The sequence below is a fragment of the Aegilops tauschii genome, chromosome 6 (genome assembly GCF_002575655.3).
Source record: "Aegilops tauschii subsp. strangulata cultivar AL8/78 chromosome 6, Aet v6.0, whole genome shotgun sequence".
Lineage (NCBI taxonomy): Eukaryota > Viridiplantae > Streptophyta > Magnoliopsida > Poales > Poaceae > Aegilops > Aegilops tauschii.
In genome coordinates, this window is record NC_053040.3 from 462,615,683 (window position 1) to 462,631,749 (window position 16,067).

At 47.0% G+C, this 16,067-nt stretch overlaps 2 protein-coding genes across 2 annotated transcripts; both read left to right on the forward strand.

Moving 5' to 3' along the window:
* The first annotated feature begins 499 nt into the window (after window positions 1-499).
* On the forward strand, window positions 500-2,631 carry LOC109755754 (UDP-glucuronate 4-epimerase 1). The gene has a single exon (XM_020314645.4). The coding sequence runs from the start codon at window positions 1,032-1,034 to the stop codon at window positions 2,346-2,348; it is 1,317 nt and encodes a 438-aa protein (XP_020170234.1). The 5' UTR covers window positions 500-1,031; the 3' UTR covers window positions 2,349-2,631.
* Window positions 2,632-4,494: 1,863 nt separating this feature from the next.
* On the forward strand, window positions 4,495-13,213 carry LOC109755761 (L10-interacting MYB domain-containing protein-like). Its single transcript, XM_020314653.2, has 4 exons — window positions 4,495-4,653; window positions 12,106-12,179; window positions 12,344-12,569; window positions 12,662-13,213. Exons 1-4 carry the CDS (start codon window positions 4,495-4,497, stop codon window positions 13,211-13,213), a joined length of 1,011 nt encoding a protein of 336 aa, XP_020170242.2.
* The last annotated feature ends 2,854 nt before the right edge of the window (window positions 13,214-16,067 follow it).

The following is a 16,067-nucleotide window of genomic DNA, read 5'->3' on the forward strand; positions in this document are numbered from 1 at the left end:
TATGCAAATTGCGCGTTTGCATTACAGTGTGATATCGACCTTTCAATTAAGCATGTCGATTGTGTAAAGCCCCTTGCATCGTCTATCTTTGATATCTATCTCAGACTATGAATTTGAGCCCAGATTGGTATCCGATCGAGGGCAATCGAATTGGGGATCCATGCAGCCTGAAGATCAGTCGCAACGCATTCTTGTCCTGACGGTAAATTCGATATGGCATCATGCTCGAGGCCTGAAGAAACGCCGGCGCCAATCCAGCCCGAAGATCAGTCAGTTGGCAGCAGTCAAACACCAATTCACGGAAGTCACGCGGCAGAAAATCCGTCAATTCCCACCAATGAATGCGACGGACAGAGCGGCATCACATTCACACCCCGCCGCGTAAAAAGTAAAAACAACCCACGCGGAAACCCAGCCCGTGATGAGCGACGAGTAATAATAAACCCGCGTGACCGCGCCAGGATAAATACCGCCAGGAAACTAAACTACTGCTCACCCGCCGCCGACGCCCCGTCCCCGTGAAAGAAAGAATCGATCGAATCCCCCAACATCCTCCGCCTCGCCGCGGCCGACCCCAAAAATAGCCGCGCAATCCTCCCCTCCCCTACCCGCCACCGCCACCGCCGCCGGCAGCTCCTCCCTCCACCCCCCGTCGCTTTCCCCTATTTATACCCGCCCCTCCCCGCCTTCCTCCCCTAGGCAGGCGCGCACCCAGCCCCTGCCCCCTCCCCCTTTCCCTTTCTTCCCAATAAAATTCGCTCGCGCAAATTCCTTCCGTCCGCCCCGGATTTCCCGACGGGGGATACGCACGCACGCGCCCGTTGTGCACCCGTCCGACGGAAGGCACCGCGCCGATTTGCGCCTGCTTGCTTGCTTGCTTGATCGATCCTCCATCCGTCCGTGGTTGCGTCGTCGTCCGGGACAAGGAGGAGCAAGGGGTGTGAGGGATTCTTGGTATCTTCTTGATTGGTTGGCTTCCTTGCCGCGGCGGACGGGCAGGCGGCACGACGACGACGGCGTGCTGCAAGAAGATGCGGGCGCTGGAGGACGACCTGTTCCCGTCGACCCCCGGCAAGGTGAAGATCGAGCGGGCGGGCGGCACCATGAACCGCCAGCTGCACCGCTGCTTCGCTTCGACTAGCACCATGTTCCTCTGGGCGCTCTTCCTCGTCGCCATGACCGCTTCCTACCTCAGCTTCCAGTCCTTCGTCGACACCTCCTCCAAGTACTTCGCCGCCTCCTGGGGCGGCCTGCACTGGGAGCGCCAGATCCGCGCCTCCGCCGCGCCGCGCAGGCCGCCGGGCTCCGCGGCCGGGGCCGGGATGTCGGTGCTCGTCACGGGCGCCTCCGGGTTCGTCGGCGCGCACTGCTCGCTCGCGCTGCGCAAGCGCGGGGACGGCGTCGTCGGCATCGACAACTTCAACGCCTACTACGACCCCTCGCTCAAGAAGGCCCGCAAGGCGCTGCTGACCTCCCACGGCGTCTTCGTCGTCGAGGGCGACATCAACGACGGCCGCCTCCTCGCCAAGCTCTTCGACGTCGTCCCCTTCACGCACGTGCTCCACCTGGCGGCCCAGGCCGGCGTGCGCTACGCCATGGAGAATCCGGCCTCGTACGTGCACTCCAACGTGGCGGGGCTCGTCACCCTCCTGGAGGCGTGCAAGAACGCCGACCCGCAGCCGGCCATCGTCTGGGCCTCCTCCTCCTCGGTCTACGGCCTCAACGACAAGGTGCCCTTCTCCGAGTCCCACCGCACGGACCAGCCGGCGTCGCTCTACGCGGCCACCAAGAAGGCCGGCGAGGAGATCACCCACTCGTACAACCACATCTACGGGCTCTCCATCACCGGCCTGCGCTTCTTCACGGTGTACGGGCCCTGGGGGCGGCCGGACATGGCCTACTTCTCCTTCACCCGCAACATCCTGCAGGGGAAGCCCATCACGGTGTACCGGGGGAAGAACCACGTGGACCTCGCCCGCGACTTCACCTACATCGACGACATCGTCAAGGGCTGCCTGGGGTCGCTGGACACGGCCGGCGGGAGCACGGGCACCGGCGGCAAGAAGCGCGGGCCGGCGCCGTACCGGATCTTCAACCTGGGCAACACGTCCCCGGTGACGGTGCCCACCCTGGTGGCCATCCTGGAGAAGCACCTCCGGGTGAAGGCGAGGAAGCACGTGGTGGAGATGCCCGGCAACGGCGACGTGCCCTTCACCCACGCCAACATCTCGCTCGCCCGGCAGCAGCTCGGGTACAAGCCCGCCACCAACCTCGACGCCGGCCTCAAGAAGTTCGTCAAGTGGTACCTCTCCTACTACGGCTACACCCGGGGATCCAAGAACTTGTGACCGCTCCGCCGCGCCGCCGGAATTCTTCTCCTCCCCCAACCCCCCCTGCTGATTCTTTATTTCCGACCACTCCCGGATCAAACATTTTCAGTCCCATGGATGGATGATGGATGGATGGATCGTCGTCGAACATTAACAGCATTCTTGTCTCGATTCTTTTTGGGGAAATACGTTTTATGGTGTTCTCCGATCAAGAAAATGAAAATCAATCCCGGATCGAATTGTTTCCTTCACTTGGCGCCGAGCGCCGACGAAGAAAGCAATGGAGCGAAACCTTTTCTCATTGTTTATTGTCGCATGTTTTATCTCTTCTCTTTACCCTCCCTTGTTCAATCTGTAAAGACAGTGGCTCTCGATTAGTTTCTTCTTTTTCTCTCCCACATGATCTAAAACTTTTTTCAAAAAACCAATTAAAAGTATGTAATCTTGCTGACGCGGTTGTTCTAACTTTCTAACTAAATGAAGCTACGAACTGGCTTATCCGATCGCCCGTTTAAATTTCAAAAAATCGGGCGGTTTGTTCCTTTGCCGTTCCGATTACCGCTCCCCCCTACCCACCCCACCCCCGGAGAAAGCGCGCGGAGGGGGTCCGTCGCCGGGGTGGCAGCCCGGAAAATTCGCGGCGGAGGTTCCGCTTCCGTTTGCGGCGCCGTCGCTCTGGAGCGTTGGGGATAAGCTTTGGAGGGACGCGCGTTGCATCGAAGCGCGCGAGGGTGGCCGCCAGCTGGGCTTTGGCGCGCGCGTCGCTGGCTCGACGGAGCTGGCGGTGGGCCCGGTGGCCGTCGCTGGGAGTGGGGCCTCGGTGTCCCCGATTGGTCGGTGGCTGGGCCCTGCCCACGTGGGCCACATGGGCGGGCCCGTCAACGCGGATGGGGTGGAGCCGACACGACACTCGAGGATGAGCTGTATTCGAACTGCATTTCTTTATTGCTACGTACTACGTACCAAGTTCTAGGGGAAAAATATTCTTTATTTTTATTCGTGTATAGGTACACGAGTACGTTTTGTTCTTGTTCCTGAGATTTTGTTTTTATTTTATTCTTCGTTGCTGTCGCAGAGATTTGCTCCTGCGGGCTGCGGCGGATCCGTGGCATCGCTGCCTGCACGGGCTAAATATTTGGCGATTTGTGATCTGAAATGCGACAGAAGGTTTTAAAATATGTTGTGGTCTGGTGCTCTGCGGCGCGACGACTGGCCCTGCCTCGGCACGCGTCCTCGGGCCATTGGCCGGTCTCTCTCTCGCGCGCACCGGCGCACGGAGGCCCAGGGACGGACGGAAGCACCAGACACGCATTTCGACTGCCGTGTCGACGCACACCAAATAGCAGTTTGCTCGAACCCATGTCGTCGTATATTTCGTCCCGGACGAGAAGACGGTCGGTGGTGCTCTTTTTGGAAGCATTTTTGTTTTTCTGTGTGGATTTGTTTGGCTGATGGGCTGCAGTGGGTCTTCTCGTGAGTCGTGACAGTGTGGCATGCATGATGATTCCTTGGCACTGCGTATGATGCCGGGGCCGTCCACCTTGTCTTTTTCCATGTTGCAGACCGCACTTGCAGTGGCGGTGCTCTACTCTAGTGGCTGGTGGCCCCGGCAGCCGGCACACGCCTTGCACAAATTCAAACCCATGGAAGGGTTCAAACCAACTAAATAGCATGATGAAGTACTATGGACATGCCACTACGGCAGTACGGCACCGGGACATCCGTGATAGTACACTTCGTCAAAGGGTTCACACTTATCTCTCATAGTATTGGCATGGCCCTCCACTTTCTCTCGGTTGAGGTGCATAGAACCGAATTGTGACCCTCTCATCGGCCACAGAAAATCCTCATTAAAGATCATGCCAACGGCAATTTTGAAGTCGTCGTCGCCGTCTTCCTCCGACGACAACGAAGAGTCCTCCAAGATCATCTCCCTCGACCTCTTCTTCTTTAGTAGAAATGGCTCGGTTCAATTCAAATGACAAAAGAAAAAAAAATAAAGGAGATGAAAAAGACCAAAAAAATCACCTAGGCAAATCATCGAACACTTGAACGGCGTCGGAGGTGGTTCGGTCGATTGGCGACTTTGAGCAGCTGTTAGTGGTCAACGAAGCTTCGAGATGAGCAGCTGTTAGTTTGGTTCGTCCTTCTCGCGAAGTGATCGATGCGGCAGTGCCGACGATGGAGTTCGATTCTGGCGACGCCAACATCCAGCGACCGCCTCAGAGTGGGGCAAGCGGACGCCAGAGGCAGTGAGGTGTCGGCGGAGGCGCTGGTGGTCGCCAACAGCAACACCGATGACGATGCGAGGCGGGTGCGGAGGGTGAGGCCGAAAGTATAACTCCACGGCTGGGCGACAAAGTAAATTTATTTCCTTATATCATGAGAAATGTTTATTATTCATGCTAGAAATGTATTAACCGGAAACATGATACATGTGTGAATACATAGACAAACAGAGTGTCACTAGTATGCCTCTACTTGACTAGCTCGATAATCACAGATGGTTATGTTTCCTGGCCATAGACATGAGTTGTCATTTGATTAACGGGATCACATCATTAGGAGAATGATGTGATTGACTTGACCCATTCCGTTAGCTTAGCACTTGATCGTTTAGTATGTTGCTATTGCTTTCTTCATGACTTATACATGTCCTATAACTATGAGATTATGCAACTCCCGTTTACCGGAGGAACACTTTGTGTGCTACCAAACGTCACAACGTAACTGGGTGATTATAAAGGTGCTCTACAGGTGTCTCCGAAGGTACTTGTTGGGTTGGCGTATTTCGAGATTAGGATTTGTCACTCCGATTGTCGAAGAGGTATCTCTGGGCCCACTCGGTAATGCACATCACTATAAGCCTTGCAATAATTGTAACTAATGAGTTAGTTGCGAGATGATGTATTACGGAACGAGTAAAGAGACTTGCCGGTAACGAGATTGAACTAGGTATTGAGATACCGACGATTGAATCTCGGGCATGTAACATACCGATGACAAAGGGAACAACGTATGTTGTTATGCGGTTTGACCGATAAAGATCTTCATATAATATGTAGGAGCCAATATGAGCATCCAGGTTCCGCTATTGGTTACTGACCGGAGACGTGTCTCGGTCATGTCTACATTGTTCTCGAACACGTAGGGTCCGCACGCTTAATGTTTCGGTGACAATTATATTATGAGTTTATGTATTTTGATGTACCGAAGGTAGTTCGGAGTCCCGGATGTGATCACGGACATGACGAGGAGTCTCGAAATGGTCGAGACGTAAAGATCGATAAATTGGACGACTACATTTGGATACCCGGAATGGTTCTGAGTGAGATCGGGATAATACCGGAGCACCGGGAGGTTATCGAAACCCCCCGGGAGGTATATGGGCCTTAATGGGCTTTAGTGAAAAGGAGGGGAAAGGAGCAAGGGAGGGCCGACCCCCCTTTCCTTCCTCCCTCCTTCCTCTTCCTTCCCTCTCCCTCTCCAAACAGGAAAAGGAGGAGTCCTACTCCCGGTGGGAGTAGGACTCCCCCCTTGGGCGTGCCTCCTCCCCTTGGCCGGCCCTCTCCTCCCCCCTTTATATACGGAGGAGAGGGGCACCCCATAGACACAACAATTGATCTATTGGATCTTTTAGCCGTGTGCGGTGCCCCTCTCCACCATAGTCCACCTCGATAATATCGTAGCAGTGCTTAGGCGAAGCCCTACGTCGGTAGAACATCATCATCATCACCACGCCGTCGTGCTGACGAAACTCTCCCTCAAAGCTTGGCTGGATCGGAGTTCGAGGGACGTCATCGAGTTGAACATGTGCAGAACTCGGAGGTGCCGTGCGTTCGGTACTTGATCGGTCGGATCGTGAAGACGTACGACTACATCAACCGCGTTGTGCTAACGCTTCCGCTTTCGGTCTACGAGGGTACGTGGACACGCTCTCCCCTCTCGTTGCTATGCATCACCATGATCTTGTGTGTGCGTAGGAATTTTTTTGAAATTACTACGTTCCCAACAGTGGCATTCGAGCCTGGTTTTATGCGTAGATGTTATATGCACGAGTAGAACACAAGTGAGTTGTGGGCGATACAAGTCATACTGCTTACCAGCATGTCATACTTTGGTTCGGCGGTATTGTTGGATGAAGCGGCCTGGACCGACATTACGCGTACGCTTACGCGAGACTGGTTCTACCGAAATGGTTTGCACATAGGTGGCTGGCGGGTGTCAATTTCTCCAACTTTAGTTGAACCGAGTGTGGCTACGCCCGGTCCTTGAGTAGGTTAAAACATCACTAACTTGACGAACTATCGTTGTGATTTTGATGCGTAGGTAAGAACGGTTCTTGCTCAGCCCGTAGCAGCCACGTAAAACTTGTAACAACAAAGTAGAGGACGTCTAACTTGTTTTTGCAGGGCATGTTGTGATGTGATATGGTCAAGGCATGATGCTATATTTTATTGTATAAGATGTTCATGTTTTGTAACCGAGTTATCGGCAACTGACAGGAGCCATATGGTTGTCGCTTTATTGTATGCAATGCAATCGGCCTGTAATTGCTTTACTTTATCACCAAGTGGTAGCGATAGTCGTAGAAGCAATAGTTGGCGAGACGACAACGATGCTACGATGGAGATCAAGGTGTCGCGCCGGTGACGATGGTGATCATGACGGTGCTTCGGAGATGGAGATCACAAGCACAAGATGATGATGGACATATCATATCACTTATATTGATTGCATGTGATGTTTATCTTTTATGCATCTTATTTTGCTTAGATCGACGGTAGCATTATAAGATGATCTCTCACTAAATTTCAAGGTATAAGTGTTCTCCCTGAGTATGCACCGTTGCGAAAGTTCTTCATGCTGAGACACCACGTGATGATCGGGTGTGATAGGCTCTACGTTCAAATACGACGGGTGCAAAACAGTTGCACACGCGGAATACTCAGGTTAAACTTGACGAGCCTAGCATATGCAGATATGGCCTCGGAACACCGAGACCGAAAGGTCGAGCGTGAATCATATAGTAGATATGATCAACATAGTGATGTTCACCATTGAAAACTACTCCCTCTCACGTGATGATCAGACATGGTTTAGTTGATTTGGATCACGTAATCACTTAGATGATTCGAGGGATGTCTATCTAAGTGGGAGTTCTTAAGTAATATGATTAATTGAACTTTAATTTATCATGAACTTAGTCCTGGTAGTATTAGCATATCTATGTTGTAGATCAATAGCTCGCGTTTAGCTCCCTGTTTTATTTTGATATGTTCCTAGAGAAAACTAAGTTGAAATATGTTAGTAGCAATGATGCGGATTGGATCTGTTATCTGAGGATTATCCTCATTGCTGCACAGAAGAATTATGTCCTTGATGCACCGCTAGGTGACGGACCTATTGCAGGAGCATATACAGACGTTATGAACGTTTGGCAAAGCTCGGTATGATGACTACTTGATAGTTTAGTGCACCATGCTTTACAGCTTAGTATCGGGGCTTCAAAGACGTTTTTTGAAATGCCACAGAACATATAAGATGTTCCAAGAGTTGAAATTAGTATTTCAGACTCATGCCCATGTCAAAAGGTATGAGACCTTTGAGAAGTACTTTGCCTACAAGATGGAGGAGAATAGCTCAGCTAGTGAGCATGTGCTCAGAATGTCTGAGTACCACAATCACTTGAATCAAGTGGGAGTTAATCTTCCAGATAAGATAGTGATTGACAGTGTTCTCTAGTCACTATCACCAAGTTGCTGGAACTTCGTGATGAACTATAATATGCAAGGGATAACGGAAACGATTCTCAAGCTCTTCTGATGCTGAAATCGACGAAGGTAGAAATCAAGAAAAGCATCAAGTGTTGATGGTTGACAAGACCACTAGTTTCAAGAAAAGGGGCAAAGGGAAGAAGGGGAACTTCAAGAAGAACGGCAAGCAAGTTGCCGCTCGAGTGAAGAAGCCCAAGTCTAGACCTAAGCCTGAGACTAAGTGCTTCTACTGCAAAGGGACTGGTCACTGAAGCGGAACTACCCCAAGTAATTGGCGGATAAGAAGGATGGCAAAGTGAACATAGCTATATTTGATATAGATGTTATTGATGTGTACTTTACTAGTGTTTATAGCGACCCCACGGTATCTGATACTGGTTCAGTTGCTAAAAGTAGTAACTCGAAACGGGACTTGCAAAATGAACAGAAACTAGTAAAGGGTGAGGTGACGATGTGTGTCGGAAGTAGTTCCAAGATTGATATGATCATCATCGCACACTCCCTATACTTTCGGGATTAGTGTTGAACCTAAATAAATGTTATTTGGTGTTTGCGTTGAGCATGAATATGATTTGATCATGTTTATTGCAATACGGTTATTCATTTAAGTTAGAGAATAATTGTTGTTCTGTTTACATGAATAAAACCTTCAATGGTCATACACCCAATGAAAATAGTTTGTTGGATCTCGATTGCAGTGATACACATATTCATAATGTTGAAGCCAAAAGATGCAGAGTTGATAATGATAGTGCAACTTATTTGTGGCACTGCCGTTTGGGTCATATTGGTGTCAAGCGCATGAAGAAACTCCATACTGATGGACTTCTGGAATCACTTGATTATGAATCACTTGGTACTTGCGAACCATGCCTCATGGGCAAGATGACTAAAACGCCGTTCTTCGGAACAATGGAGCGAGCAACTGACTTATTGGAAATAATACATACTGATGTATGCGGTCCGATGAGTGTTGAGGCTCGCGGCAAGTATCGTTATTTTCTGACCTTCACAGATAATTTGAGCAGATATGGGTATATCTACTTGATGAAACATAAGTCTGAAACATTTGAAAAGTTCAAAGAATTTCAGAGTGAAGTGAAAAATCATCGTAACAAGAAAATAAAGTTTCTACGATCTGATCGTGGAGAAGGATATTTGAGTTACGAGTTTGGTCTTCATTTGAAACAATGCGAAATAGTTTCGCAACTCACGCCACCTGGAACACCACAGCATAATGGTGTGTCCGAACATCGTAACCGTACTTTATTATATATGGTACAATCTATGATGTCTCTTACTGATCTTACCACTATCGTTTTGGGGTTATGCATTAGAGACAGCTTCATTCACGTTAAATAGGGCACCATCTAAATCCGTTGAGACGACACTATATGAACTGTGGTTTGGCAAGAAACCAAAGTTGTTGTTTCTTAAAGTTTGGGGTTGCGATGCTTCTGTGAAAAAGTTTCATCCTGATAAGCTCAAACCCAAATCGGAGAAATGTGTCTTCATAGGATACCCAAAGGAGACAATTGGGTACACCTTCTATCACAGATCCGAAGGCAAGACATTTGTTGCTAAGAATGGATCCTTTCTAGAGAAGGAGTTTCTCTCGAAAGAAGTGAGTGGGAGGAAAGTAGAACTTGATCAAGTAACTGTACTTGCTCCCTTATTTGAAAGTAGTCCATCACAGAAATTTGTTCCTGTGACTCCTACACCAATTAGTGAGGAAGCTAATGATGATGATCATGTAACTTCAGATCAAGTTACTACCGAACCTCGTAGGTAAACCAGAGTGAGATCCACACCAGAGTGGTATGGTAATCCTATTCTGGAGGTCATATTATAGAGATGTAAATAGAGTTGAGTCATTGAGTGGCGTACTGATCATAGATGATGATGGAATCCGCCTCTGTGGATTGATGGACATACTACCCTATATAACAGAATCACATCACATATGCAGTTTTTCTATCATGAGTATGTAACATTTTGTTCACATATATAGTTTTGATACTTTTACGGCACTACTGCTTTTTGGAGGGTTACTATTGGTGAACCTATAAACCCCGATCAATTTTTCTTCATAAAAACTTCCAATATCTTGTACATATGTTCACTTATGTTCAGCAATTATTTAGTCTGAAAATACAAAAGTAATTCCAACCACAAAAACGTTAATAACTTGTCATTATAGTTAGCAAAGCTAGTAAGGTTGACACATTTGCTAAACTTGTCGAGACACGAGTCATTTATTTGCTTTGCAACGCTGACAATTATTTTTGGGACAAATGCTACAACGGATTGATAGTTTAATTAATCATTCATTGGAGTGGGAAGTTTGCTGCTACCTACAGGCTAAACCTGTTCATACCCTGGCCCAGGCCAGGTTTTGGCCGGGCTTGGCAAAGCCCGAAGTGAAAATCCCAAGCTCGAGCCCCGCCCAGCTTGGACAGTTCTGTTTTTTAATTAAAATACTCATATTCATGATATTATATTAGTATATTATACCTATATTTGAAATAATATATATGGTCATTTTGGGCTTTTTCGGGCTTTCGGGTTGAGCTTTTAGGCGAGAAAAATGGAGCCCAAGCCTGGCCCGAGATGTCGGCCTTCTGGACTCGGGCCTACGGGTTGGGCTGCCTGTGGGTCTACTACAAACCTTTGAGTTTTAGGTTACAAGAAAAAAAGTTGCCACACCATCAAGCCACCAAGTCTTGCAGGCGCCGTTGCCGGGGAAGTACAAGTTCTCTACTACCAATATTTTTAAATTCAAATATTATCTTCCTTGTTAACCGCTTTTCCCTAGTTGTTGTTTTGTTTATGTTTTTATTTTTCTTATACATCAGAAACTATCAAAATAATTTAAATTTCAACACGTAGTGACTTTCTTTTCAGTCGCTATTATGGGTACCTATCCTGCAGACACCAAGTTAAGTAATTTTGCTGGTACCAACAAGGATGATTTCGGGCGTGTTCGGTTTCACTTCGCTCCCCGACTCTGCTCCTGGAGCGGACAGAGCAGTGCCGAACGGTCCGACTCCACGGAGTAGGAAGAGCGGAGCGGACCAGACCATAGTTCAATTCAGCGGAGTCAGCAAAACCGAGCTCCGCGTGCCACTCCCCGCACAACTTACCGCTTCACTCGATCCTTTTCTCTCTCGCCCGTGCAGCGACTCCCCTGTCCTCACGTGACCATGGAACCCTAGCGCTGCGCCGCCGCCCGCCGCCACCCCCGCCGCCACGGATCCCCAGCTCCCCTCCGGCCAAATCCATGCCCCTGCGACCTCGCCATCTCCTCGCCCCCCTCCTCATCCAAGGCGGCTTTTCTGTTTGGCAACCACTTTGAGGGCATACGGTTTGAGTGGACCTCTGGCGGCTGAGATCACCAGGGCCTCGTCCTCGTCCCTGGCAGCTCGGATTCCTCGTTTGCAAGGTCGGCACCCACGCCTACATCACATCCATCAAGGTGAGATCCATATCTCCTCTTCACCCTTGTTCCTCTACTGTTCTTGATTCATATTCCTGAATAGTTCCAGGTGTTCTTGATTCTTAGTTCTTGATTCCAGTAAGTAGTAGTACAACATGTCTGTAATTCCTGCAAGGATTATGTGAGGAAATTGAGAGGAAGGGGATGAATTAGGGGAGTTGGTATAGAAAGGGGATGAGCGACAGAGTGCATAGAGACAGATAGAGTTTCCTTTTCTTCAAAGATAATAAATACACACTGCATGATTATCATGGATGTTGTAAACATATACGTATTGCATCTGTTTCTTTTATTTGCCTTGATTGACATGGATGGAGTGAACTAGCTAGTGAACCCCTTCTCTGCCTATAACCTGTAACTATTATTTTTCCTTTAGCGAGGGAATAGGATATGATATCTGCTCCGATGCTCATAAACTCTAGCTAGTGCAGTTGAGTCAATATTACATGTCTTTGAAATATGTTTGTATTGAGATTGCTTAAGAAATTATTATTTGTTTCAGGATTTTCTTAAGACATTATTATTTGTTTGTACTACAGTAGCTGTGCTGATTCTTTTTCACCATGGTCTTTGCTGGTATGTAACTAGGAGCATGATTGATGATTGTTCATCGATATGTGTTAAATTGTAATGCTTGCAATTAATGTATAATTTTCTTGAAGAATGTCTGCCGATTGGAGTGACGATAACACTACGATCTTGACCGAGCTCTTTGTCCAACAAGTGTGTGCTGGCAATAGGCCAGACAAGCACTTGACTCAGAATGCTTATGAGGAAGTTGCAAAAGATTTCAAAGTCAGAACAGGTCTGGAGTACACCAAGCTCCAACTGAAGAACAAGTGGGATAAGTTGAAGACTGATTACAGCAATTTCAGAAAACTCAAATTGAAGGAGACCGGTGGTGGGTGGGACTATGAGAGAAACACCATCAAACAAGATGCTGAATGGTGGAAGAAAGCAAAGATAGTGAGTCGTGACTTTTCCTATTTGTTCTTATCATATAAGCAATTGTTCCGTGAGTAGTGATGCTAATTAAGCTTTGTTTTGTTGTATTTTAGGACATCCCTGGCCGTGGCAAGTTCCGAAAGCGTGGACTTCAAAATGAGAATAACTTATCTATCATGTTTGCTGACATCACGAGTGATGGTATAGATCACTGGAATCTTGCTTCAGGCACCATTCCCCAATCTAGCAGTGCAACTTCTATTTTCAATGTGGACGACATACAAGATGTTGATCTGGAGGAGACCCAAACAGGTGAGTCACATGCTGATGGAAAAGGGAAGAGACTTGGGAGGTATGTGGATGGCAATAACAAGAAGCCAAAGACATCTCTCGTTATACAAGAACAGATAACCAGGGTTGGAGATATAGCAGAGAGGACCCAATCCAGCTTTGAGTCATACATGAAGAAAGAAGAGAGTTCATCGATTACTTCTGTGATGGATCTGGTTGTTGAGTGCGGTGCAATAGTAGGAAGTGATGAATATTTCATTGCTAGTGAACTATTTGTGAAGCGAGAGCAGAGAGAGATGTTCTTGCATATGACGGAAAGTGCTGCTCGTTTAGATTGGTTGCGTAGGAAATACAACACCAAGTATGGGCATTAGATGCTACTGATGTTGTTTGTGCCTATTGGGATGTAATACTAATTTAAAGTTTGAACTTAATTATGTACTCCGGTTTACTTGTAAGACTATTTGGGTTGTAACATTACTATGTTAGTCCCATTCTTCCCTTTTTCAGTTGTTTGTCTTCATTTACCTTGTTTCAGCCGTATGTCTTCAATCTGGGTAATATTTCTTGTAATCTTACTTATATTACTGCTATGACTCATCTTGCTGATGGTTACATGATAAATGTTGTTACATATGACTTGTCTTTAATGTTACATATGATTCTTACTTATCTTTCTGCTATGACTAATCTGGTTGATAATTAAGTACTAATTGTTGTTACTTGTGTATGTTCAGATGTCATCGGATAGTGACAATGATAGTGATAGTTATGAAGAAAGGAAGAAGAGGGTATGCCACCATGTCCAATCAATGTCCAACATCTATGCCGGTGCATCAACACTTGCAGGGAAGTACTGTGACAACTATTCGATCAAGGCAGACCCAAGGAATTCTATTCTCAGTGGGTTCGGATGGCTGCAAGAGACAGTGTCAACACCTGGAGAAACATATACCATGTTGAGGATGAACGCACGCCTCTTCTTTCAATTGCATGACTTGTTGGTCAAAAGGAATGGCTTCAAATCAACCTGTTTCGTGAGCAGTTATGAGGCGCTTGCAATGTTCTTGTGGACTTTAGGGGGTTGCGAGTCTAATAGGAGAACACAAAATCGTTTCAAGCATTCAGGAGATACAGTCCACCGGAAGTTTCATGAGGTTTTACTCTGTGTGATTAAGATGGTAGCAGATTACCTGAAACCTAAGGACCCAAATTTAGTAGTGTGCACCCAAGGATTCAAAAGGATAGAAGGGCTTATCCACATCTTAAGGACTGCATCGGCGCACTAGATGGTACTCACGTCGGAGCTACCATTCCTGCTGGCGACCAAGTTAGATACATTGGAAGGTCAGGATCAACAACACAGAATGTTCTGGCAATATGTGATTTTGACATGCATTTCATGTACACTTCAGTTGGTCAACCCGGCTCTATGCATGATACCAGTGTCTTGTATCATGCAATTGAAGCTGACAAAGATACCTTCCCTCATCCTCCAAAGGGTTAGTAGTTCCTATAATAATTTCTTTTATTTAAATTCTGTAAACAAATCATAGGCCTTACATGCAATCTGCTTGTTGTTTGTAGGTAAGTACTATCTTGTGGACGCGGGCTATCCTAATAGACCTGGATATCTCGCACCTTACAAAGGGGGAAAGGTACCAAGTGCCTGATTTTCAACGAGGTGTGGCGCCAAGAACACCTAAGGAGAAATTTAACAAGATACACTCATCCAAGCGTAATGTGATCGAGAGAGCGTTTGGTGTGTGGAAAATGAAGTGGCAGATTCTACTAAAGATGCCCAATTATTCAGTTGAAACTCAAAAGATGATAGTGGCTGCAACTATGGCCCTCCACAACTACGTTCGATATCATGATAAGGGGGATCTTCACTTTCTTCGAGTCGACAGAGATCCCAACTATGTCCCAACTATCCCTTCAAGGTATCAACGGTATGCCATCCCTCCGAATGCATCGGATGCGTCAACCTCGGAGGCTAGTGATAAAGACATGGACCGGTTCCGTAATAGACTAGCAACTGATATTGCTCTTGGTTGGTGACTTCCAGTTCTGCTATAAATGTGAGTATACTAGTTTCTACCGCATTCATGTGTTTTTATTTGCTACAATTCTTTAGTTTTTACCTTGCTTGATAAATTCATGTTTTCTCAGAGATGACTGGTCGTAAAGTTAAACAAGTGAATGTTGTCTCCAAACATGTCGAAACTGTTCACTGTCTTTGTCAGTAGCTGAAATATTAGTCACAATATTACTTGTCATTTATTTCCTTGTAGCAAGATGCATAAGTCTAGAATCCAGAAGATGTTCTTAGCTAGTTCAATCACAACATGATTTGCTTCTTTCACAATTGATATGTATCTGTACCTATTAACAAATTTCGTAATTTTGTAGGTGAAACCATCCGAAGCAGACTATATATGTTTTTGGTTCTATTCAAGCAATCACCAGCATTGCATAAAGGTTTTCATGTGTTGAAAATTGTTTCTGCAGGACCTTCACTGGACTAGAGTGATGTCTACAAAGTACATGTGTTTATGCTGCCTTTGTTTGTGTTTATCTTATGAAAAATCCTATTTGTCTATGTTGCTAAAATCATGTAATTTCAGCAAACTCATGCTGAAGCGTTCTTGTGCGATAAAGTGAATTTTTGCACAAAGAAATTATGTGTGAAACTTCAGCATTATTTTCAGTAAACTCAGCATATTTGTGCATTTTTTCTGCACTGTGTTGCATCATTGGCACAACAAGTGATCCACGTACTGACCAGTATCAAACCAGCTTGATGTGTTGTGGGGAGCCTGTAATCCAGAGTGCAGAGTGGAGTTAGTTGCCGAACAAGTTGTCTGCTCCTCGTTTGCCCTGTGGAGCTAGCAACCTAGGAGCTGGGAGTGGAGCTAAGGATCTGACGGAGTGGAGTGAATACCAACAGGCCCTTCATTAGTACTTGTATTACATCGCCCATTATTTGAGGGTTGTGCCAACCATCCATTTTTTCAGGGAGTAAAACTGATTAATTCTTTCAACATAAAGTTACTCGTCTTCGGGTTTCTTTTCTGGGGTGTAAAATGGGATTGATTTTAAGGGTATGTTGTCACGTTGCTAGTTTCCCTTTGCGGGAGGCTTGCAGCTAGTGGAACGAGCGACCCACCGGGACGGGAGCATGTAGTTGCAGTCGCCACGGCTGGTGCCTATGCTTTGCCAACAAAT

Excerpts from the sequence above, each read along its gene's own strand:
- LOC109755761 (XM_020314653.2), top strand. The coding sequence starts at position 4,495 with ATGCGGCAGTGCCGACGATGGAGTTCGATTCTGGCGACGCCAACATCC. Across the intron at positions 4,654-12,105 it reads ATGCGAGGCGGGTGCGGAGG|GATTTTCTTAAGACATTATT; the intron begins GTGAGGCCGAAA and ends TATTTGTTTCAG. Across the intron at positions 12,180-12,343 it reads TTTCACCATGGTCTTTGCTG|GCCAGACAAGCACTTGACTC; the intron begins GTATGTAACTAG and ends TGCTGGCAATAG.
- LOC109755754 (XM_020314645.4), top strand. The coding sequence starts at position 1,032 with ATGCGGGCGCTGGAGGACGACCTGTTCCCGTCGACCCCCGGCAAGGTG.